We start from the raw sequence: 23,511 nt of genomic DNA, 5'->3' as shown, positions 1-23,511 counted from the left end.
TACTGGCCCAGTGTTTTTGTTTTGTTTTGTTTTTTGTTTTCTTGGTATTGCAGAGGACCAGTGTTTTAAGACCCTTACATTAAAAGAAAATTGTGTATTTTCTACAGTGAATAGTGGTCTGAAGTATTACAGCTCCCTACAGCACTTCTGCAATGTTTTGGACTGCTTAAGTAGAAAATACAGTCTTTCTTTTTAGTAAGGGAGATGGAAATCTGACCTCAGTTGGGGCCCATCTCTGTGTTGTCATTGAGGTTTGCTTCCTGGTACTAGCTGTGATACTTGTATTTATGGTCCAGAAATTAGGGAACTTTCTGAATCTGGTTGCACTGTGTTTTGAGGATGGGAGGACAATGGGGGTAGAGTGGTTGCTTAAAGGACAATGAACAGCTTGCCTTGGCTGAAGGAGGGCATGATGGAACTGAACAGGCTAAGTCTGGACTCCTAAACGGAAACAGGGCATGTCAATCCACCACTGCACCTCACAGAAATATTTCCATAAATGGAAATTGGCAATTGAGGCAGGGTGGGAGACAGGGAGAGAGAGAGGCACAAAGTGACATGGGAAAAAATAGTATTACTAAATTATTGTGCATACACAGAGGCAGCTTTGCCAGTGTTGGATTTTTCTCAAAATGTTGCAATATGAGTTTCATGCACACTTTGTGAAATAAATCATCAGCATTTAAAACCAGGATCTGAGGAGAAAGCACGTTCTAATTTGTCACTTGGAGAGATTAAATATTTCTGCTTTCTGGAAAGAGTTATTTTGTATTTTGTTTTCTATTAAAAGCATTTAGTTTAAAAAACAACAACAACAACAACAACAACAACAAAGTGGTTTGGTCCCTTTCTGGGAAACTTGCTGTGACTTGCATGGGAAGGAGAGGGCAGGATCATGTTTCTCCTACGCTGTTCAAACCAGAGGCTGCCTGGCACTTGTAGGATGATTCTGGTGGTCTTGCTCCCTTGCTGTGTGCTGGTCTGATGACCCCCCCCCCCCCACTCGCTTTCCCACTGACTTGGCAGGTCACGGGGCAGGGTATTGACACAACTTTGTGTATCGACTGAAATGGAAGTGAAGGAGGTTGGGGTTGTCACTGCACACCAAAAAGTCTTGTTCTGCAGAGCTATGTTACCTTTAGTTTGTGGCTAAACTTTAGTTTAAAGTTTATTTAAAAAAAAAAATCTTTCAGTTTGTGGTTCTAAAACCCCTCTTTTGAGCAAAGACACAATCCTCATGTCTTTTAGACAGGTTGTCAGTATGAAACGATGATTCCCTTTCAGCTTCCCTCAAACTTTCTGGACTGCCAAGAGAGAATTCTCTTGAGAACATCAAAATAACCTAAGAGTTTAGAGGATAGCTCACAACTGCCTTTCTTTTTTGCCCACTTAGCTTGGTAAATTACCAAAACCTTTTCTCAGAAAGGTGTTTGACCTTTCTGAGATTAGTAACAGGGTGTGTTGCACCTCTACTCCAGGAGTGCCAGAAATCCCTGTGTACACTGGAGCTGACTGGCACTGCTAATCTTCTGACAGCTGGATATCAAAATGTGAAGTAGTTCAACAATCCCAGACCAGGATTGGGCATTTTGAAAAAATAGTATGGGAAACAGTCGTATTCATATTTTGTGCTATACAGGCCTTCCAGAGAGAGATTTTCTCCTTCAGCTCTACTGAGCTGACACTGCTCACCAGACTAACTGCATAGTATCTTTGATCCCTCAGTAATCTCTGTGGTTGTATTTGGAGTGTTTTTTCCAGATTGTGTAGATCTTAGTCCAAAATTTCATAATGAAATGAGTGCTCTTGCATCTTTGCAAGGTATAGAAGTGCTTGGCTGTGTGCCTTTGTTAATGCTTGGGAGGGACATGGCTCACCAGCATTCACTGGAACTCATTTGCTGTTTGTTGCCTCACATCCTGAGCAGTGTTTAGTTTTAGAGCAGATGGATTTTTGGTCCTGAAGTAGACTTAAAAAAACAAAAACAAAAAGGTGAGATGGGCAGTGAACAAAGCTTCCTTGTAACATCTTCACTTTTATAATGCAGGGGTTTCTTTTTTTTTTTTAATAATTGGGCTATTCCAAAGTACTTTGCATACGAAATGGACATGTAAGAAGAAAGACTTTGGAAGCAAATCATATTTTATGTACATAAGCTAAAAAGATACAAATGTGATTTCTGAGGGGTTGAAAAATATAATTAATGAGGGACTTAGAACCTATCATCTTTTATGTATTGTTTGGACAATTTTTGGTGCTCATGGAATGTAAATGTTTGAAGGCAGGAAGCCAGGAAACAATCTCAACTATAAGAAATGCCTGCAACTAATTGACAGTCTGAATTTCAAGGCAGTATTGGGGAAACAATATGAGTTGGAGGAAGAAATAACTTAAGTCTGGCAGAATTCAGACGGTAATTTCTCTAACAATGTGTATTTCAGAAATAAGTCTGCATTTGTGCAGACCTCTTCCTTACTCTATTTTAAATATATCATAAAAAAATTAAGGCATTTCCATTTGTGTAGTCAAGCACTCAGAAATGTTAGTAAGCATTGAGCACCCTGCATTGCCACTTGAGAGTATGTGTCCAACGCAGTTCTCAGTTACATAATTAGGTGCTTCTTCCCCTGCAAAGCTCAGCTGATTTCATGTGTGTCCTGCACGATGCAAGGCGCCTGAGGCACTGCATGGTATCAGACAGTGGCAATATTAGAGGCTTAGAGAAAGTATGAGAGAAAGAGCATATCGACAGCAATCCTCCTGTGGAATACACTTCTGGCTTTTCACGGTTGTTTTTTTATAGACTTCTTGAGCTGCAGGCTGCGCATCCACAATAGCTACAGATGGATTTAGTCTCTAATCATTTTGTCTGGTCTCTTATTGATCCATTATATACTTTTTAGCTTCCAGAACTTTCTGCAGCAAGAAGTTCTACATCTTAATTTGGGGGGGAGGGGGAAGGGGAAAGTAAAGAATTTCCGTTTTTGACGTCCATTGTCTAATCGCTTCATTCTGTGCTCTAAGATCTTGAATCGATAAAGGCAATGAACAGTGAAACACCTTCTCAAAAGATGTCATGAAGTCCAGGCCGCAACGTGGTGGTTGGAATAGATATGGACAAAACTGAGGTGCGAGCCCATGCTTAGTCACTGAATACTGATGAAAGAAAATGGTATTTGCTCTAACAAACAGAAAGTGTAAGGCAAGTTCATAGTTTCCCTGCCCACTTTTAACAGTATCATCTCCTGATTAGCATATTGCCACATCGTGCAATCTAAATGTTGTAGCTTCCCTTAGGGTTAATTTCATCATATTCCTCCCCATTCAGGTTCCTTTGTGAAATACCTTTTTCTTACAAATATCTTTAAGAACATTTTCCAGAAATGATTTTTCCATTAACAGATCCTTAGGATTTTCCTAGATAAGTACAAAGGACTTCAGTCAATTCTGCTAGCCATGTTCCGACAGTTACTGACTATTAGTCCTCCAGACTTAGGAGGTTCTTCAAAGTCCTGAAATGGCGTTCATTGTGAGTGGTGTCTAGTTGCTTGTGGTGAGCCAGGGTCTAAAACTGTACCATTACAAGACACTGCTGTGACAGTTAAATTAACTGTCTGAATGTCCCTGGCCAAAGACTATATCCCATCATGCTGCATGTTAGCTATGATTTTTTTTTAAGGCATTGGATAGGAGCCAAAACTGACTGAAATAACAAAGCTCACCAAGTTCAGTGTATTTCAAGTACAGAATACTGGTGACATCTGTTGCAAGGTTAGCAGAGTGTGTTTGTTTGTTTTGTTTTTTACAATTTTAAACATATGCATCTGCTTTCCATTTCCTTATCATTATTATATAATAGTATTCAGTAGCAGTTATAAAGAAAAGATAGCATATTGCATGTTCTCTTTAAGTGCCCAGTTTGAGACGATGCATTATCCATTGTGTCTGTCATCCTGTGGAAATGTTCTCCCAGGAATGTGAAATTCTTGAACATGGCAGCTGTGGAAGCTATTTCTATAACTTGATATCATAGGTGTTACTCTATAACTACAACATGCGTTCTGGTTTCAAATCAGAGAAGGGATCGGATACATTCAGCTGAGGGTCAGAACCAGAAGAGGGAAGAAGAGTTGTTCAGAGCTGTGCTTTCTTTATCAGTAGGCTTGCTTTCTTATCTAGTTCAGATCTTTTCAGTTCAGTTCAGGATAAAATTGTCTCCTCTTTGCATAACCTGTCCTTGGGTTGTCACTGATCACAATCCTCTGTTTATGACAAGCTTTATAACAAAACTAAACAAAGTGTATACAGTCTGGGGATCAACTAAGACTGCAACTTTATGGTGTTCTGTCCTGTACAAGCATATAGTTTACCCCAATTCCAACGAGCTACAGGGCTCAGCAGAGTGAGTGAAGTTCACTTTGCTGCAGGATGAAATACAAAAAAAGAATTGGCTAATGTATCCTCTGTCTTGCAGTTAGTCAGTAGGCAAGCCTACCTCAGTCCTTCACAGTACCATGTGTACAGATCATTTTTGTCTTGCTATCAAGGTTTGGCGTGTATGGAGGGGAGGGCCAGGCTCTCTTCTTTCTCTCTGTGCCCTTTTTCCCTCTCAGATCTCAAATCTGAGAGACAGCCTGTCCCTGGGGAGCCCTGCTTTGTGGGGGAGAGCCCAGCACAAGGTGGAGCTGGGACCCATTTTGCCCCCCTGCCCCACCACCACCCTCCTGACCTCAGCCCCAGCCCCCCCCAGCAGTGCTTCTCTGACGCTTTGCCTGAGGAGTGGAGGAAAAAACCCTCTGTTCCCCACTTTCAAAGGGAGAGGGTGTTTGGTTGTCACTACCCCAGCTCTGGAGAATGGGATGGGAGGTGGAGCAGCAGCTATGAGTGGCAGGGCACGAGACTGGTATCATGATGGTGTCTGCTTCTATTTCTTTAGTATTGCTTTTTTTTACCCTCCCCAGTAGTGATACTTCTGTTTGTACTGGTATATAGCATGCAACATAATATTTCTAAAAGCAATGGGTAGAGGAAAGGTAGGTGGACACTAAGGGGAACTTGGCCTCTGGATAACAAATGACGCCTGCTAAAAGCAGTGTCTGGGTCTCTGCATAGCAGTAGTAGTACCTGTCCACCACGGAAAGCTAAGATCTTTAAGGGAGAATCTCTGTTTCCACTTTATTTTTTTTAAACAACCTTCCCATGAGGAACTGTCATAAAGTACAGGCAAAGGCAATTGCTGGAGGTGAAAAGAAACAGTGCTCTTCAGTTTCTGAGGAAGTAGAGAAAGATGAAGGCTGTTCCCTCCTCTCACTGCACTGCTTCTGCAATGTGAGTAAAAGGTAGTTTGTTCCACATTCTCTGTGTTCCTGTTCATTGCTGCCTTAGGCCAGCCCTGAACCTGCCTTTGCAATCATTAGTGATACTTCATAGTTTATGGGAAGGGAAAGAATTGTGAAAATAAGTATAGAAACTGCAACATGCTTACTCCACCGATAAAGGCAACTGGGATTGCACCGTAAGACAACCCCAGACAAACTAGTGCTGACTGCCTATGGAAGATGGCCATTTGTCCAGCATCCAGAAAAGCATAGCAAAACTCATGAAATGATAATTTGTCCTTTAGAACTAGTATGAATCCTTCCTGAGCTGCATGTAGTTTAAAAACAGAAAACAACCATCCCTGAAGTATTAGCTTTGACACCCCAAGGGCTGCAACTCTGAGTGCACACACGACTTCCTAGTATTTTAGCTTAATATGTCACATTTTCAATCAATTGCTGGAGTTGAAAGGAGTCATGTTTGCACAGCTTTTGCTCATTTTGGTATTAGTGAGCAGCTTAGCTGGAGATCTCTGTCCTGGACTGCTGTTGCTTTTGTCATTTTTGCTTAAGGCAGTATCAGAGCAATCTGCATGTGGTAAAAAAATCTAGAAAAGAATAGCCAGAATTTTAGGCGCTCTTTTCCCTCCTGGCAGCTCTTCTCCACTAGTGTGAATATTTCATGACCGCTTAGGATGACTATATAACCATAAGTGAGTTTGGGGTTTGTTGTGGGTTTTTTACACTTTTTTTCAGAACCAAAGCCTAAAACAAATGGCAAGATAAAGTTCTACTGCACCTAAACTTCTTGTCACCTTTGCTAGTCAGATTTCCTAGTCAGGGAGGAGGTAAAGGGATACTTGTTTTCTCTTCTCTTCTTTCTTGCCTTTTTTCTTTCTCATCTGTAATTGTTTATTACTTCTCCAAAGTCCCTTAAGAGCAAAGCATCCTCTTGAGTTTACCAACAGCCATTTTGCTGCAGCCAGTGCAGGAAATGCAAGAGTGAAGGGAACCTCTGTATCTGAAGTACTGTTTGTGTCCAGGCTGATTTACATTGTGAGCACATGGTGCAGGTTATTACCTGCAAAGTTTCAAGATCACCCCATGCATCTCTCAGTGATGCTTACATGCATGGACGTCTGAGCCCTACCCCACATGCCTGCTAAAGATGCATGTGCTTTTCCAGCTCCAGTGTGCTGTGCACCTGGCAGTGGGAACTGCACACTTTAGTCAAGTTTGGTTTTATAATGGAGATGTTTTGTTTCAAATGGCACTGCAAAAGACCGTACACTGTGGGACTTGAATGCTTTATTTTGCCTTTGTCCTGCTTACTTCACTCGATGCTTAGGCTTTTGTTCTGCAGCGCCCAGTTCTTTCTCCTCACAGATGCAGAACCAGACTGCAAAACTATTCAAACATCAAGCAGTAACCAAATATAAATCCAGCATTTGCAGTTTGATCTAGAACATGCAACCTCATCAGGTTTCACACACCAAATCAAAATAACTTGGGGACAGCACAGGCTGGAGAGGATGTTCTGCAGTACCTGAAATCCTCCTGGACTAGAGACACCCACGTCTCCCCAAGCTTTCCTGAGCATGCCCTTGTTAATGCCGCGCTTGCAAGCTGCCTGCCTCTCCCCTCTCTGCTATAAGCTGTATAGTGCAGGTTGTGCACGAGCCCCATAGAGGAAGGGCGCTGGGGCAGGTTTTCCAAAGCAGCAGCCCGTTTTGGGTTGCTGGCCCTCAGTATTGCACCCAGGACCCCAGCTGATCTCCATCCCCTGCTCCTGGGGGGCCCTGCAGAGGAGCTAACTGGCCGCTGGCGGCCAGCCCAGGGCCCGTAGAGGCGGTGAGGGCTGGTGCCCACTGGCATGTTGCTGTGTAGGGGGCTGCGGTGGGGGGCTCCTGAGGCTGTCCTGCCCCCAAGGTGGCAGCACTCGGCTAACCAGAGCGGCTCTGCAGCTGGGGCCGGACTGCATGCGGCGTCTAAAGGCTTGGAGCCGCTTACGGGCTGCAATAGGCCACATTAATCGTCTTTTCAATTAAAAAAAAAGGGGGGGGGGGGTGTTTCCCCCTTTTATAAACTGTTTTGCATCATTTTACTCCAGGAAGCATCCTCCTTCAGAAAGCCCCATTCTTGGTGAGTGAAAGCCTCGTAAAAAGGATTTTGAACCATCGCTCCTCATCGCTCAAGGGAGATGGCAATACGTTGGTGTTTGGGGGAAGAAAAAAAAAAACCTTAAAAGGGAAATACTTTAAAACTGGAGCCAAGGGTCAGGTAACGATCCCACCCCCGCCGAGGCCGGTGGCCCTGAAGCGGCGGTTACGCGGCTCCACACGGCGGCCCCCCTGCAAGCCGCAGCTGGGGCCCAGCCGGGGAGGAGGCCGCCTCCGAGACTCGCCCGGAGGCGCGGCCCAGGGCAAGGCGGCCCGCGGCGGGGCCGGGCCGGGGTAGGGCGGCCCGCGGGCCTCGGCGGGCGGCGCTCAGCGCCCCCCGCGGCGCAGCCAGCTCGGCGCAGCTCTGACCCCATGGTGCGAGCCCCGCCCCTCGCCTGAGGGATTGATTGATCGCGCCTCGCTTTCGGGGCAGCCCCGGGAAGCGGTGAGCGCCAGAAACGTCCCCGCGGGAAGAGGGTGGGGGGGACGGCGCGAAAATGGTCCCCGCGCTCCGCACGGCGCACGCGCGGAGGCGCTCTCGCCCGCCCTGTTCCCTGGCGGGCGCCGCGGGCTCTGGGGGGCAGTGCCGCCGGGGCCGGTCGCTGGGCTCAAAGCGAAAACTGCTTTTCCCGCAGGCAGGGAAGAGCCTTTCTCCTTCGCGTGCCTGGATCTGGCATGCGGCAAGGTTCCACAGCAGGCCTCGCGTGCGCACCCATGCCGGCAGCGTGAAACCCCACCAGCACATGTGTATCTGAAATTAATAACCATGTGGCATCTGCCCCCCTGCCCCCTCTCAGGGCAACTTTTGTTCTAAAATCAGCCTTTATGCTCCTCTGCCTAGCAGCTTTATCTTCTGTTTGCTCTCTTAGACACGAGGACTGTTGTAAAATTAGTATGGGGTTTTGCTTCAGTGCACAACTTTTCCTTGATGGTTTCAAGCTAAATCATTAAAGGATGGAGGACCTGGACATGAGAAAGGGAATGGGAGGTAAAATAAAACCCTCAGCAGGGCCTGCTGCAGTGCGGGCTCTCACAACGTGGGTCTCAAAGCTTATGTTGGCACAAACGTGCAGCAGATTACCAGTGGGCCCGGGGGGGGGGGGGGCGGTTTATGTTGATTATACCCAAATATCGAGGGAAACGGCTCCAGCAGGGTGGTTTTTTACCCGGGCCGAGGCTCCATCCCTCAGCACACATGCTCGGGGTGTGCCAACCCCGTGAGTCCCCTCAGTGCAGGCACTCTGACCATCACCATTTGTGGCAGTGGGGGACCCGCGTCCCCCTGTTCCTCCAGGACTTTAGACGTAATTTCAGTGACCTGAAGACCCCAAAGCACAGTGGTCCAAACCCGCGGCCCCTGGGGGGGACCGGGCCGCGCCGGGCGCCATTTCGGAGGCCCCCGGCCCCCTCCCGGCGGCGGCAGAGGGCGCTGAGGCCGCCCCGCGGCCGGGGCCGGGAGGAGGCCGCCAACCGCCGCCGTATCAGCGCGGGCCAGGCCAGCTCGGGCCCCCGGCCGCCGGCTCCCGGCCCATGGGCGGCGGCGGCGGCGGCGGCTCTGAGGCGCCTCCTCCTGCCGCAGACCCGCGCGGCGGGGACCGGCCGCAGCAGCAGCACCGCCGCCGCCCGGGCGCGCCGCGCCGTCCCATGGCGGGCTACGCGCCGCGCCTGCCCTGGCTGCTGCCGCTGCTGCGGCGCGCAGGGCCGCCCCCCTGGGCCTGGGCCGGGGCAGGGGCGCGCTGCCCCGCCGCCCTCGGCGCCCCGCGCCGCTCCGCCAGCAGGTGCGGGCCGCCCCCCCCGCCAGGGCCGCCGGGCAGCGCCCCGCGCCCGCTGAGCGCCGCGGCCGGGGCCGCGGCCGGGCCGCCGCGGCGGGAGGAGCGCGGCGCCGCTGCCCCCGGCTTCGAGGCGAGGAGGCTGCTGGCGCTGGCGCGGCCCGAGCGCGGCAGGCTGACAGGTACCGGCGGCCGGACGGAGCGCGACGGGGCGGGGTGGCACCGGGGGCCCGGGCCGAGCCCGCCGTTCCCGGGGGGGGCCGCCTGGGAGGCCGCGGGGCCCGTCCGCATGGCGCGGGCTGGGCTGGCCCCGGCGCGGGCGTCTCTGCTCCCGGAAACGTCCCCGAGCCGCTGCTCAACTCTTCTTTTTCTTGTAGTTTCTGTGCGTTGGAGCCGAGCGCTGCGGGTGCATGGTCACACCTGCTGCAGCGCGGTGCCGTCGGCGGGTAGACGGTAGTAGAGGCAAACTCCTTTTGGCATTGCTTCCCGCAGGGATGACGGCTGTTAATAAGAAAACAGTGTCGAATTTGTTTTTTTTTTTTTTTCTTTTATAAGTCATCTTTTACTGGTAGGCACCGTGTATGTACTGCTGTGATAGTCCTGGGGCAGCAGGCCACTGCAAAACGCCAGTAGTTCCCGTGAAATGGGTCAGTTGTGCTGCTGTTTGTAACCTTCAGTTAGGGGAAGGAGGTGAGGGAGCTAGGCACTTATTAAGAAGCGATTTTGAGAAACAAGATACATAGTATTTTGAGAAACAAGATATAAAGTATTCTGTACATTTTTTTAATTCAATATTTTTAATTCAATAATTCAATTGCAGGACTTCTTTACACATTAACATTACGTAGCTAAGATAATTTGGATCCAAATGAATTTTTACTGCGAATGATAAGTCCAGCTGTGCCATGAACACCTGTTTTATACAGCTACAGCCATTGTCTTGCAAATAAAAGCATGGGAAAATTAACAGGACTGGGCTGGATAGGGGAAAAAGGTATGATGTTCAGCTGCACTTCAGTCTTGTTCAGGGTTATTTTTCTTCGCTGGCCTATGGGCTAAAAACCCTTTGCTAGTAATTAATGCTCAATCTATTTATGTTTTGGGGAAGAAGCGAATATCTGATCAGATAGATTACTGGCTGATTTTTCAATGAAGTTCTTATTTTTTTTCCCATTGAAATTGCAACAATAAAGAAATCAGTTGTTTTAAAGATGGGGCTAGCAACTCCTAACTAATAGAGAACTTAATTTAGTTCCCTTTATTGGGTGGTTGCTGTCAGCTTATAAATCACAGGCAGGATACAATATAGCAGTTTGTGATTGTCTTCTTAAAATAAGGTTTGGTATCCTTAATCTGTGTAATCTACTGATGTTTTTTATCTAAGTAAATCCACTATCATAGTTACTATAAATCAGCCAAATTCAGTTTTCTGTTTTGGGATGACAAAATGGCCTGAATTAAAGTTTTTTTTTAAAATAACTCTTTGATGATATTAAATCATGAAAGCAGGGAAAAATATGTGAATTCAGTAACTGCTTTTTAACATCCCGTTGCTCTTTGTTCTGGGAGAGGGGAGAATTTATGTAAAAATGTTCTTTACACTCTATGTAAGGGGAAACTTGTTAACTTGTAGCTAAGTGGGAGAAGGGAGAAGCTAAGGAGGAAAATACTTGGGGTCATTAAAGAGTGCAGGAATAACAAATATAGTTAAACATGCCTTGTAGTTGTAGGGAGATCACACTTGCCTAGTCCACCTACAATATGTTAAAATACGTTGTGTTTTGGTCCTGCTGCACCCTGGTCCTTATGATATTAGTCCTTATAAGCTGAGCATCTCTGCTTGTTTTACCCGTACCCCGTAAAGGAAGGGAAAGGTTAATGGTTTCACTATATGAGACAATGAATCTGGGGTGAAATATTTAATCCCCTCTTCAAGCCCATGTAACCAGTAAACAACTATTGTGGGATCTCCTAAGAAGTTTACGGGTACAGTTTCGTTTCATAAAAAAGCTGAGCTCCTCCAGATCTTTTGCATTTTATGCAGTCTACAACATAGGTGTATAGCATCACCACCTTGGGGAGTGGCATCATCTGTATAGGGTAGAGGCAAACTTCTTTTGGCATTGCTTCCCATAAGGGTAATGGCTGTTAATAAGATAACAGGGTCAGACTTTTTTTTTTTTTTAGGCTGTCTTCTTCCCTTCTGCAACGGGATGTGAAGCAGGTCGGGATAGTCCTCTCATTGTCTTTGTGAATTGAAATCCGTGGTCGCGGAAGATGAAGTAGTTGCACTGGTGTCAGCAGAGGAGGGGGGAGCAGGGGAAAATTTGTGATGAACTCGGGCAAGACTAGGTTCCCCCTGTACTGCGCCGGGGGGAAACAGTGTGGGCTGAGGAGGCGCAGATACAGAGGGCAAGGTGACCTCCTCCAGTTTGCGACTGGCAGCCAGGGAGACATTTACATGTCACTTTGCAGGCAGCCTCTTCACCTCCTGTTGGCTCAGGGAAGCGTGGCGTGCTGCGGTTGGGAATTGCAGGGCCCTGGCACGCAGCCCCACTGCTGCTCCTGTGGCAGAGGGAGCTTCCAACGCCCCAGAATCCATTAGAAAGGAAAACAAATGTGCCAAATATCATATTGTCCAAAAAAACAAAAAAAACCCACATGCCCCCATAGGCTGTAGCCTGTTCCACGTTTCATCTTCAGTCACTGCTATAGCTGGATGCAGCTGGGAGTGTACTTTAAGCATGACATGCATTGTTAAATTTTGTCATTTTTATTAACAGACGGAAATACCACAATGGGAATTTACTCTGTTACCGTCCACAGTTTTGTACAGTGAAGTTACGAGGGTTTTTTTTTTAACTCTCTAGCACCTCCCAGATTTAACACAGGAGGGGAGTTTCAGGGATTCTTTGGCTGTTCCTGTGTGGTCAGGTCAGGTGAACAGGTGTCTTGAGTTAAATTCATTTCCCAGAGGAGAGGACATGGCCCTTGTTGACAAAACTAAACCCTGCTCTGTGTGCTAGGCCACAGAAATGCCTTTTGAAAATGATCCTTTTTGTTTCCCCCATCTCCTTGTTTGTCCGTGTGAGAATCTGCCCATTGCACTTTATCCAAACCGCACTCCAAGTAAACAATAGTTGTACTGGATTGTAGAAACTTCTGAATTTTTAATCCATTAGCAAAGTGTTCTCTTTTCCCATATAACCCTTACTGCACGTTGACTCAAAGTAAGAAAGCTTGTTTTGTAAACTGGTCTTCTCTAGACATGTGTAAGAAGTGTTACTTCCAAAGTTTTGTTTTAGAACTTTGGACGTAATTTGTAGTAGCTGCTTCACTATGAGTTAGCACAACCATGAAATCAGAAGTACATTGCCTTATTCAAAATCTGATTGTTGTTGTTCTTTGAAGTTATACTGGATGATGCACTTTTTCATTCTTCTAAATACTTGAATTGCTGTGGGTTTTTTTTTTCTTGTATAGTTTCTAATATGGAATAAATCCCTTTAAAAACAGTTTTAAGAAACATTGAGAATCAAAGTGTTATACCTAAGACTACCTTACTTCTTTAGGTATTTTCATTGTAACTTAGTCTACAAATTATTTTAATAATTCACTAGTGTCCTTGATTGAGGTAGCAGGCAACTTGTATTTCTTTTTGTACAGGGTGCAGGTGGAAATGTAGAACACCTCAGCTGTGACTATTACTACTAGAAGATCATTCAGTTATTTCTACTTGTACAAGCTCACATTTTCTATGCTAAGTACTAGAGTAGGAGTGAATATCTTTGAGAACTTCTGTTATTTCAGGAAATAAAATTGATGAAATAATATGTATTTAGTTTGTAGGAATAGTTAAATGGTTTAATTTTGAAACTTTTGCTCTTCCAAGCTATATAGCATGGATTTGAACATCAGCAGGCAATCCACTCGCTGTGTTAAGGATATGCTATTTTTCCCTCTGTTGAGAAGTTAATTAAAAGTCAGACAAGCGGCATGTCTTTTAAAAATCAGTCCTCATACACTCACTACAGCCTTGGTGATGAGTCAAATTAATTCCTCAGTGGGTGTAATGGGAGGGAAGCCAGCGGGAGCAGAAAGGCTTAAAGGCACTGCTGGATTACGCTTCTCGCTGGATCTCGGACTGAACCCCAGTCTTGTAAATCTTGCTCTTTCTGTGAGGTCACCAAATAGCTGGGAAATCCCTGGGCAAAATTGGGCTTCACCCCTCAAGTCCACCTAAGTGGCCACTGTTTGCTAGTTGCTACTTTTTGTTACTGCAAAATGGTTCTGTTCATCTAAGAGCAACTCAGCAACCACACCTTAACTTGGATTTTTTGAAGGCAATACATGTGGTTTTAAAATCATAATTACTGTCTGTATGATATATACAGAGATAACTTGCTGATTGTTTTCACATGTGCAGCGTGCCTTTCGTAGAAATCAAATAGGCCAGACCTTCCCCCTAACCCCCTGCAGTGTTTCTCCTGGTGATGTTGCTGTTTGGTACTAAGCAGCCTTGTGGCTTTATCAAAAAAAAAAAAAAAAAAAAAAAAGTGGTTTTCTTTGGTTGGTTTGTGACAGTTCTTTATATTGTTGGTGAACTTTTAATGAGGCAGCTTGGGTAAGACATCGCTGTAGAAAGGGTAACTGATCACTTAGGGGTTTGGAACTTAAATTTCTCCAAGGAATGTTTTTGCTGCACTGCCTCATTTTGGAAGATAGAAGGGAAAATGGCTAGGTTGGTCTGACATAAAAACTGTTTTCTATACAAGAACAATATGAACAAGTTAAATGCTTTCATTTTAAACATATTTTTAGAAAAGAGTTGTATTTTCTACTGCACACCTGGAGCTATTTTATTAATTCCCAGCATTGGTTGTTGGAAACTTGGTTAATTTTTATGGCTGAGAAAATCGCTGTCTTTGAAAGGGAGTCTGTTTTTTTTTTTAATATCTCCGACTAAACCTTATGAGTACATAATTAATGGTTTATGCTGTTTTAACATGTTGTGATGTTGTATGATAAAATACAGAAATTACTAGTGTTTTCCTACTTTTCTGAGTAAGCTCTATACTTCTGCTGTATCTGAACTACAGACTGACCCATTGCCCTGAAAAAATATTCCAGGGAAGTTGGTGAAAACTTTCTGGAGATTCTGGCCTGGATACATGAGCCATTCTTCTCCTGTGTTTTGTTTTTTTCTTCCTGTAAACTGGTGACAACCTATGGGCTTTTCAGCTGCTGCTGAAAGCAGGTTTGCCTTTTCTTTGCTTCTGTTGTCTGTCTGATGTAGCCCCAGTTTTGTAAGTTCCCTTGATTTGCCTCGCATTTTCTTTATTTACATCTCACGACCTGCTGCAAAGTAACTTAATCTAAAACATATACCTTCTAAAACATGCACTGCTGTTTGACAAAATTTCCCGGGTAACTGACTAAGCTATGTATAGTGAATATTATAAAGTTTGCTGTGACCTCCCTTTTGTCAGTAACAACTTTCAGTGTCACTGAAATATCTTTGTATCTGCAGCTGAACACCTCATACTCCTCCCTTCAGCCGCTTATCGTGACAACAGTGTTTCTTTGAATGGGAGGGTAGAAGTAGTGTTTGCCTATGCCTCTTTCCTCAATTAATCAACAGTTTAAAAAAAAAGGCAGCAGCAGCATGGCGTCTGTTGTATTGAACAGTTGTTCTGGTATAATCAGAGGGAGACGTTCGATTATGGAACCTTATTTTGTGTGCGATTTGTGATTAAGTTAATATAGGCATGCATACTGCTTAAGAGGAAAATTAAAAAGGACATTGTGTATTATATAAACTTTCATCTTCAGGACTGTATTGTTCCAATATGTTGTTGACACTCTGTCTAACATTTAAGTAGTTTGGTAGTCTGCAGTTTGCTTTGTGTGTTAGCATTTACTTTTAGTTCAGTTAAGGCCGTTGGAAGTAGTTATGGTGAAATCCACACTAGTTTGACTGAAGAACAGCTGAAACTAACTCCAAGCCAGGAAGATTATACCGCTGGACAGAGACATATAGGATTTGTAGCTGTGCCGTACTCTTCCGTGATGGAATGTCTGTATATTTAGTTTTCCAATTCAGTCCATAACTGAGAAATGATCTGGACTTGTGGATACTGAGCTACTACATAGCACCGTGCCTACAAGCAATGCCCTTGACCATCTCCAGCTGGCTTATAGACTGGCTTTCCTGACAGGAGTTGACTTGGCCCTTGTTAGATCTCTCCCTGCTGCTTCACAGCCTGAGCAGAGCAGTGCAGCCAGCCTGCGAATAAGGCCACCAGTTCCTATGAAGTTTCAGCTAGGAAGTAATATGCTTATGCGACCTGTCTGCAGGATGGGTCGCATCGGTTTGCGGTAGGAAGTCTTCACTTTGTACCCTGCCTTCTTGGTTTCCATAGTCCTTTAAGATGCTCGCTGGCCTCAGCGCAGCACAAGTAAAATATCGCGTACAACTCATGGTGAGAGCTGCAGACAGCAGGTCTGTCTCTTGGACGCAACAGCAAGAATAAGGCTTGTTTGGGCAGCGTTTGGAGCTCTCTCCGAACGTGGTGGTGGTGGGGGGGGATGCACTTTCTGTAACCTTGAATTTTCCATCAGAAACGCACAGCTGTACGTATGTATCCTTGAAGGACAAACCGGAACAAAGCATTCCACATGTGCGCGTGGAGGTGGAGGGAGACGTCGAGCCATCTGTGACAGATGGGAGGCATGCGGCTCGCAGCAACGTGCGATGGGAGGCATGCGGCTCGCAGCAACGTGCTGCTGGGCAGCGCTCTGCTGGCATTGTACTAAAGGCGCTGCAAGAGGCTCAGGAGCATGGCAGCAGCACTCAGACAACACCAGGATTTTCACTGCAGTGGCTTTTTGCCTTTAAAGACATCATCTGCTAGTAGGCTGCCTCATTTTAAAGCAATCCCCTGAGCGGCTGCTTTTAGCATGGGGTTGGCCATTTTGAAAATAATTCCATATAAATTGCACTGTTTGTTGTGGTTCAGTGATTTTCATACCGAGTTTGTTCCGTTTTCAAATAAGAGGATTTTTTTTTTTTTTTTAGCTCTCAGCCTTTCGGGCTCGGCTTGCCTTCTCAGGATCAAGCTGTGGTCTTGGCTTTAGGGATTTGTTTGCAGATTGAAGTTCAAAAGACCAAATCCTGGTCCGGTGCAGTCATGGTTCTCTGCAGTAGCACCTTGACCTGAGTTACCCAGCTTATTCCACAGGTGGCCTTGCAGTGGTTATTCAACAGCTCTGCTCCTCGGCGACCAGACTGCTACTCGTACTAAAGCTAGATTTCCTTTAGGCCAGCAATAGTAAAGAATAAAACTAATCTATGAAACTTTTGCCAGTAAGGAGTAAACCAAAACAAATCTATATAATTTTTGCAAATAACTGCAGATATGCCTGAATATACACAATGAGTGAATCTGCTCTGAAAAGAGGTGTCAGTTGGGTATGGTTCTCAGATCAGCTGTGTATTTCAGTTCATTGCTATTTTGGAAAAAGACAACTGGGAGCTTTAACATGGTACTAGGTGCGAATAATGAAAGCCAAACCAAACTGGAGCACAGGGTTGTGTGGGTGATACTGAAAACTTCTGTGCAGAGTTACCATGTTTGTGCATGGGGGAAAGGGTAGAGCAGAGAGACCATTCCAGCACTGTGATTGTATTTGCAGGCTTTTCCTAAAATCTTAAAATGTGCCCTGAGTTAGTTAATTCAGGAAGCAGCGACTACAAATATCCTGTTTAGAACTGGGCCTAAAAGAACACCACTTGTTTAGTGCTAGCGGTCACAAGCTTAATAGAAAGTTCAAGTGAAATTTATTTCATACATGCTGTTTTATTAAGGACCATTAAAATGCAGAATATATTCTCCTTGCCTCTTCGTTGTTGATTTGCAGCTGCTGTTGGCTTTCTGGCAGTTTCCAGTGTCATTACCATGTCGGCCCCTTTCTTTCTGGGGAAAGTCATTGATGTTATTTATACGAATCCCAGTGGAGACTTCACTGACAGCCTGACCAGCCTCTGTGCTTTGCTGAGCGGAATCTTTCTATGTGGTGCTGCTGCTAATGCTACACGTGTCTACCTCATGCAAACTGCAGGTAAAAACAGACAACAAAAAGTGGTGCTGGGAGTTGGCCTTTTTTCTCAGAGTCAGCTTGTCTAATGATCTGAAATAAATTCTTGGCACTGGCTGAGAAATCCTCTTGCAATCTATAGTTTTTTTCTTAACAGATCAAAGGTAAATGAATACTGCAAAGATAAGCATGCTAGAATAGTTTTTCATTTTTGTTTGCCGCTATGTGATATCTTAAGTTAGCTGCCTTTTGCTATATTAAAACTTCATAATGTGCCTTGTTCAGTGCCATGGAATCCTATGCTTTTTATATTGTCCGTGTCTGTTTTGAGAATGTATCTGTGTAAAGTTTTATATGCCATGCTTTACTGACTTCTGTTCCCAACAGGACAAAGAATTGTGAAACGTTTGAGAGCAACTATGTTCTCCTCTATTCTGAAGCAAGAAACTGCTTTCTTTGACAAGACCAGAACGGGAGAGCTGATAAACCGTTTATCTTCAGATACAGCACTCTTGGGCCGTTCGGTGACTGAAAACCTTTCCGACGGGCTCAGAGCAGGAGCGCAGGCATCTGTGGGGATTGGGATGATGGTACGGTCTTTTCCTTGCTTGTCACTTCTTGTAGCATTCATGTTCATTTGAATTCTGCGAGGTAATCTGTGAGTGTGGTTCAGTCCAGAAATTGTTGTGATTTTTGGATACAAGTGTATTCCACTGGATATTAACATCCGCAATAACTATGTATTGCATTGTAGTAGATGGCATTCCTATAGCCACTTGATGTTGACTTACAACCCATAGTATGAGGAATGAAAGATTAAAATCACCTACCGTTGTTCCCCTTATTTATCAAGCAAAGTATAGTGGGCAAATAGCTTGACTTTATTCTTACTGAAGACGTTAAAATCGGCAATAACTTTTCTATGATCGTATGTAGAATAGGGTGTGAAGGGCTTCATGTTAGTCACTGAAGTTTGTGGGTTCTGTGTAAAGTCTAGGTGAGCAAAGGCAGCACTGAATATCAAATTACTGCTGAGGATTTTTGCAACAAATCATAGTCTTTCTGCTTTAGTGTGTCAATAAAGAATATGTTCAGGTGGGGAGCACGTAAACAAAGGCTTCAGCGCAGTGCTTCAGCTGATGTTCCCTGCTGGCCTGTTGGTTTATGTGAAAACCTGACATCCGTTCATGGTTTGTGTGGCCTGAATTTCATTATGCTTATCTGAGAAGACACACGTTCGTGACAAGTGTCTTAAATGAAAGTGTGGTAATGTCTGCTGTCTGCTCAGGGGGAAAAAAAAAAGTTAACAAAAAAATCTCCTCATAAAAAATAAGCTTCCAGGATTGAAAATTGGTTAGTAAAAATTGGTAAGAAAGAGATTGTGTTGGACTAATTGTAAAGCCTGTCATACAGCTGAGTCAACTTTGAATTTTTCTGTTTGGAGGACAGAAAGACAGCAAGGTGAAGTGAAAACATACCTTAGATCTGCTTTTAAAAAAATCTTGTGAAAAGAATCTACTCTTGCATAAAGCATTGATGCTGATTATTGTTATGTGTGGTAAGATTTTGTAGCAGTAAATTAAATAGATTATTCCAGGTTATGAGCATTCTTTGGTGCTAAGAAGTATTGGTGACTCCCTCTGTTCCTCACTTACACAAAAGTGCTGTATGATATTTCTGTACTCAAACTTTTTTTATAACACCATCTATTTAAAGCATATGAAAGCCCTTTAGAAACTATAATAGCTTCAGACTTTCAGCATCCCCAAGAGATTTCCTGGTAGGCCTGTTTATAGATAGTTTAAGATACTTGGCTAAACCCACGCAGCAAACCAGTGAGAAAGCTAGAAATGAAATCCAGACCTCTTTACTTGCAATCCTTGGTTCTAACCATGGGATACATTTACCAAATGCTGTGGAGGAATGCATATTTTGCCTGGAGAAAATAAAACATGATAAATGAAAACATGGCAGCACTAAATTATGATCTAAGTAACTTCAGAAAAGTCTGGCAAGGGAAATTGCACTTCATTATTCCAGTGGATTATTCTTAATCTGAACATTAACCCCTGACACATGCCTTTTTCTTCTAGTTTTTTGTGTCTCCTAACCTTGCTGCGTTTGTTCTGAGTGTTGTGCCACCCTTGGCTGTCCTGGCTGTGATTTATGGAAGATACTTGCGAAAACTTACTAAAGTGACCCAAGATTCCCTTGCAGAAGCGACACAGGTAATCTTATAACAGATGCTTTTTAGCTAACTTCAAAGTTACCCTTGTGTACTTAGGTTAGTATCTCTGAAGTTACAGATCTTCTGAAGATAGTTATATTGTTCATTGCCTTGAGCCATGCTGAGCCTGTAGTTTTGCACCTGAACAGTATGAAGGCTAAACTTTAGTAACGCTTATCCAATAGATCTAAAAACCATCTCTTGTAAAGAGCTGCCTGTACAGCATAGTGTGGAGGAACCAGGCTGTCTTGAGAATTAGGAAATACACATTGTGGGAAGGATAATGAGGTTAGGCTCTCTAGCTGTAGGAGAGCATAAAAGATCAATCTCTGAAGTCCTGTGTAATTTGGTGCATGTATTTGAAAAACTCTTTCCTTGGATGGTTATGAACTTGAAACCATCAGAATAATCCTAGCGGTAATTTTTCTTTTAAGAAAACTTAGCTAGCAAGTCTTCCAGAATGTATCCTTGATTTTTTTTTTCATCTTATTAATGTTTGTGAGACTAGATGTTTTTTAAACTTTTTCGGGCATCTCAGCATATATCCACGTACTTGGGAGAAAAGCGGAGGGAACTGTTGTTTCTGAAGACTCTGTTGTAAAGAGGATTTCATTATGTTTTCTGGCTGCACTGGAATACTGCAAAATGCTAACAGAAAAATGATAGAAAGAGAATGATCTTTTCCTCTCAGGGTAGGGGGAAACATCGCTAGGATGCACAGAAATAAGGAATGATCTAGTTAAAAATATCCACAGTTGTCAGCTATTTTAAACTTGGGATGACCTGTATAAGGCTTCTGCAAGTAGGTTGTGCAGAAGAAAGATTAGCCCTCTTCTGTTTATCTCCTTCATCCTGTGTCCAAAGGAAGCTCCTGCCTCTGAAAACAACTTGTGGGACTTCACACGAAGGAGCGCTGCTCAGTGTCCCGTTCAAGTCTTAGGGCTGACTAGGAGATGCAACAAGGAGACTTATGTTTTTATCTTGTGTTTTTACTTCCAAACTCACAGTGTCTGTTAACATCTGGTCTAATTGGTCATAGTCGAGGTCATTTTAGAACTAATATTTTACTGTTTCGAAGTGAAAATTCAATGCTGAGTTGAAATGGGACACTAGTAGTTGAGCTAAATTAATTCCCAGTGCTGCTTTGTTGAAATGACTGGAACTGTGCAGGAAATAACTGCAGGCTTTCTTGCATGTGTTAGTGTAGAATAGGATATTTATTTTTCCCCTCCCCACATTGTTATTGCAAGTTGGAAATAATAGTTTTCTTATGTATGCTGTTCACATCAAACTCAAGATTTTTAAATCCTATTTTTGTATTTTTCTTTCTCTGCTAGCACTGAAGTCAAGGCAGTCTTGAAGTTCTTCTCAAAACTGCCTGGCATGCAGTTTACTTTTAACATAATAGAATTAAAAAAGAAAAATAAGTGGGGGAGGGTAGGAGAAACTTTTCCATGGAGATTACTGTAGTTATATTAGTTTAACTTTCAGATGTTCTGTAATATGAGCACTTCAGATTAATGTGTCTGTACATTTGTTTTGGTCTTTGCTTTAATGTAGTTAGCTGAAGAACGTATTGGAAACATAAGAACAGTTCGAGCTTTTGGGCAAGAAATGGCTGAAATGGAAAAATATACAAACAAAGTCAATTATGTACTACAGTTGGCTAAAAAAGAGGCGCTAGCTCGGGCAGGCTTCTTTGGAGCAGTAAGTATGTTTTGATGAAAGAAACCATGTTATACCAACTGTCAATTGTTTTAAAATTCATGAAGATACTTATGCATCTGCAAATAAATTAATTGAGTGTAAGCTGAATCTATATAAAACAGTGGGAAGGCTGGACTTAAATCAGTTTAAACTGCTGTGAAACTGCACCTCAGGATACAGTGGTATGATAAAGCTGAATACAGTTTAACCCTCTCTTTCTGCCCCATGTGTTGACTGGTGCTAGTGTTTATCTAAGCCCATAACCCCCTTTTTGGGAAGCTAAAGCAGTGGAAAGCTTCCCCCACCCTTGGTGTTTTACAGGTTTGGCTTCCTGGTGAAATGAGGATCAACACAAAGGAAGCCGGGGACTGCACAGATGGGGGTAGAGAGAATGAGATTACCTTTTTCCATAGCAGCTTGCTGTAAATTTGCTTAACAGTATTGTAAAGCTGCAACCTAATACAGATTATCAGCTCTCCTCCGTGACTGATGGTTGAGAACAATGTTTGGCATTCCTTTCTGTCCTGGAGAACAGGGTTTAAAAAAAAAAACTTGCTTTTGAGTGCTTGCTGGATAGCACGTTGCAGTGCCATCGGGTGGCTGGCTGGCTATTAGCTTGCTTTTCGTTAGAATTGGTTTCGTTCAAATTTAACTTCTTTAGTGTAGGAGGTCTCAGGCCTCTGAAAATCTAGATATGCATAGTATGGAAATTCTTTTGTTAGAAGGGAAGTTCTGAAACAAAGAATATTTTAGAGGGTGAGGTTTAAGAAGTGTGTGACAAAATCTGACTTTTCCTCTTTTTCTGTTTCATTACCTAGACTGGGCTTTCTGGAAACTTAATTGTCCTCTCCGTCTTGTACAAAGGAGGGTTACTGATGGGCAGTGCCTACATGACAGTTGGTGAACTCTCTTCTTTCTTAATGTATGCTTTCTGGGTTGGAATAAGCATTGGAGGTATGGAATGAGAAATTAGATTTTGTTCACTTCAAAGCATAACAGTCAGTATGGGGGCGGAGGGGAAGAAGCTCTTTAAAGATGTGGCTTTCTTGAAAAATCTCTTCCAAATGATCTTCCCAAGAAATCATGCATAATTTTTTTCTGAAGAGTTAATGAAAATAATAATTTATAGCTCAATCTTAATATAAGCTTTACATTTTTCAAAAGGAATACTGATGTTACTTTTTCATTACTTTTTCATTAAGTGACTGATGCATATTGCTCTAATTTTTATTTTTTGTCTAAATTACGATGTTTGGTGTGTTATATAAAAAAATAATAAATGTAATCTGTTTAGAAAGGCACGTAGAATTTAGCTGTAATTCTGTATAAAGTGTCTTAAACTGGAACAATAAAGTGCCAGGAGAACACTACACTTTAGTGCTAGCTAACCTGTTATTTTTCCATACTAACTGTTTCTTGAAGCTCAGAATCTGTAATCTACTGGCCCAGAAGCAAACTGTTCATCTTTTTTAGAGAGCAGTCTTTGCTGCTTCATACAGACAAAAATGAAGATAAGGTACTTTGAAGCTCAACAACTGGTTGGAAGGGTTCCTTTTTAAAATGAGTCTGTTGCTTCTGATAGATTGGCAGGGCAGTGCTGCTTGTCTGTACTCTCTTATTTTCTAAGACTAAGCCTGATATTGTGGGAAAAATGAAGACGTGCCTAAGGGCAAAATTTGCAAAACCTGCTTCTTCAGGTATCAAAATCCCAGTGGCAGCCGTTCTACCTACAAAACCTCACATTCTCTGCTTAAATCATTCAAGTTTGGTCAAGAGACAGACGTCTGGCACTTTGAAAACATGGGACACACTAACATAAAATACATGGGAAGTAATGTTAGCAACACTGAAAAATTATTGTTGAATTAACTTTTATTTGCAATAAAAATAGCTTTTAAAATCTGCTTAAGATTGTTGGAGACTATAGTTCTGTGCAAAGCTCATTCTCATGGGGACATCAAAGTAAAGGTATCTTGCCACAAGGTGCCTGTCTTTCTTGGCACCCCCAAAGCATATACATCTGCTGAGTGCTATGTCTATTCAGTGTGTAAGTCATCATCAACACATATGGGAAAAATTTGTCCCCTAATTTGGGACTTGACCCCTTTTTAGTTATAACAGTTTGCTTTAAGTATTTTCTACCAAATGCTGAAGCCAGGTTTTTAAAATTAAAAAATGTATTTTCTAATTAGTATTTGCTGTGCATGTTACATAATCTATTTTATGAATGGCTG

General features: G+C 43.5%; 1 protein-coding gene across 2 annotated transcripts in view; it reads left to right on the top strand.

The window, feature by feature from the left end:
* The window catches only part of LOC112993535 (TAF5-like RNA polymerase II p300/CBP-associated factor-associated factor 65 kDa subunit 5L), a 54,418-nt gene that overhangs the window by 21,323 nt on the left and 9,584 nt on the right, over positions 1-23,511 (top strand). For both annotated transcript variants that reach the window (XR_010388458.1, XM_064509264.1), the window contains exons 6-10: positions 17,167-17,367; positions 17,731-17,933; positions 19,437-19,571; positions 21,131-21,277; positions 22,096-22,231. Coding sequence is in view for 1 of the 2 variants with exons in the window: in XM_064509264.1 (XP_064365334.1) it covers positions 17,167-17,367; positions 17,731-17,933; positions 19,437-19,571; positions 21,131-21,277; positions 22,096-22,231 (822 nt within the window). In the remaining variant the exon portion in view is untranslated. The remainder of the gene's footprint in view (positions 1-17,166; positions 17,368-17,730; positions 17,934-19,436; positions 19,572-21,130; positions 21,278-22,095; positions 22,232-23,511) is intronic.

This window comes from Dromaius novaehollandiae, chromosome 3 (genome assembly GCF_036370855.1).
Source record: "Dromaius novaehollandiae isolate bDroNov1 chromosome 3, bDroNov1.hap1, whole genome shotgun sequence".
In the NCBI taxonomy this organism is placed as follows: Eukaryota; Metazoa; Chordata; class Aves; order Casuariiformes; family Dromaiidae; genus Dromaius; species Dromaius novaehollandiae.
The sequence above is the reverse complement of the archived record's forward strand: the minus strand, read 5'-3'. Positions and strand labels throughout refer to the sequence as shown.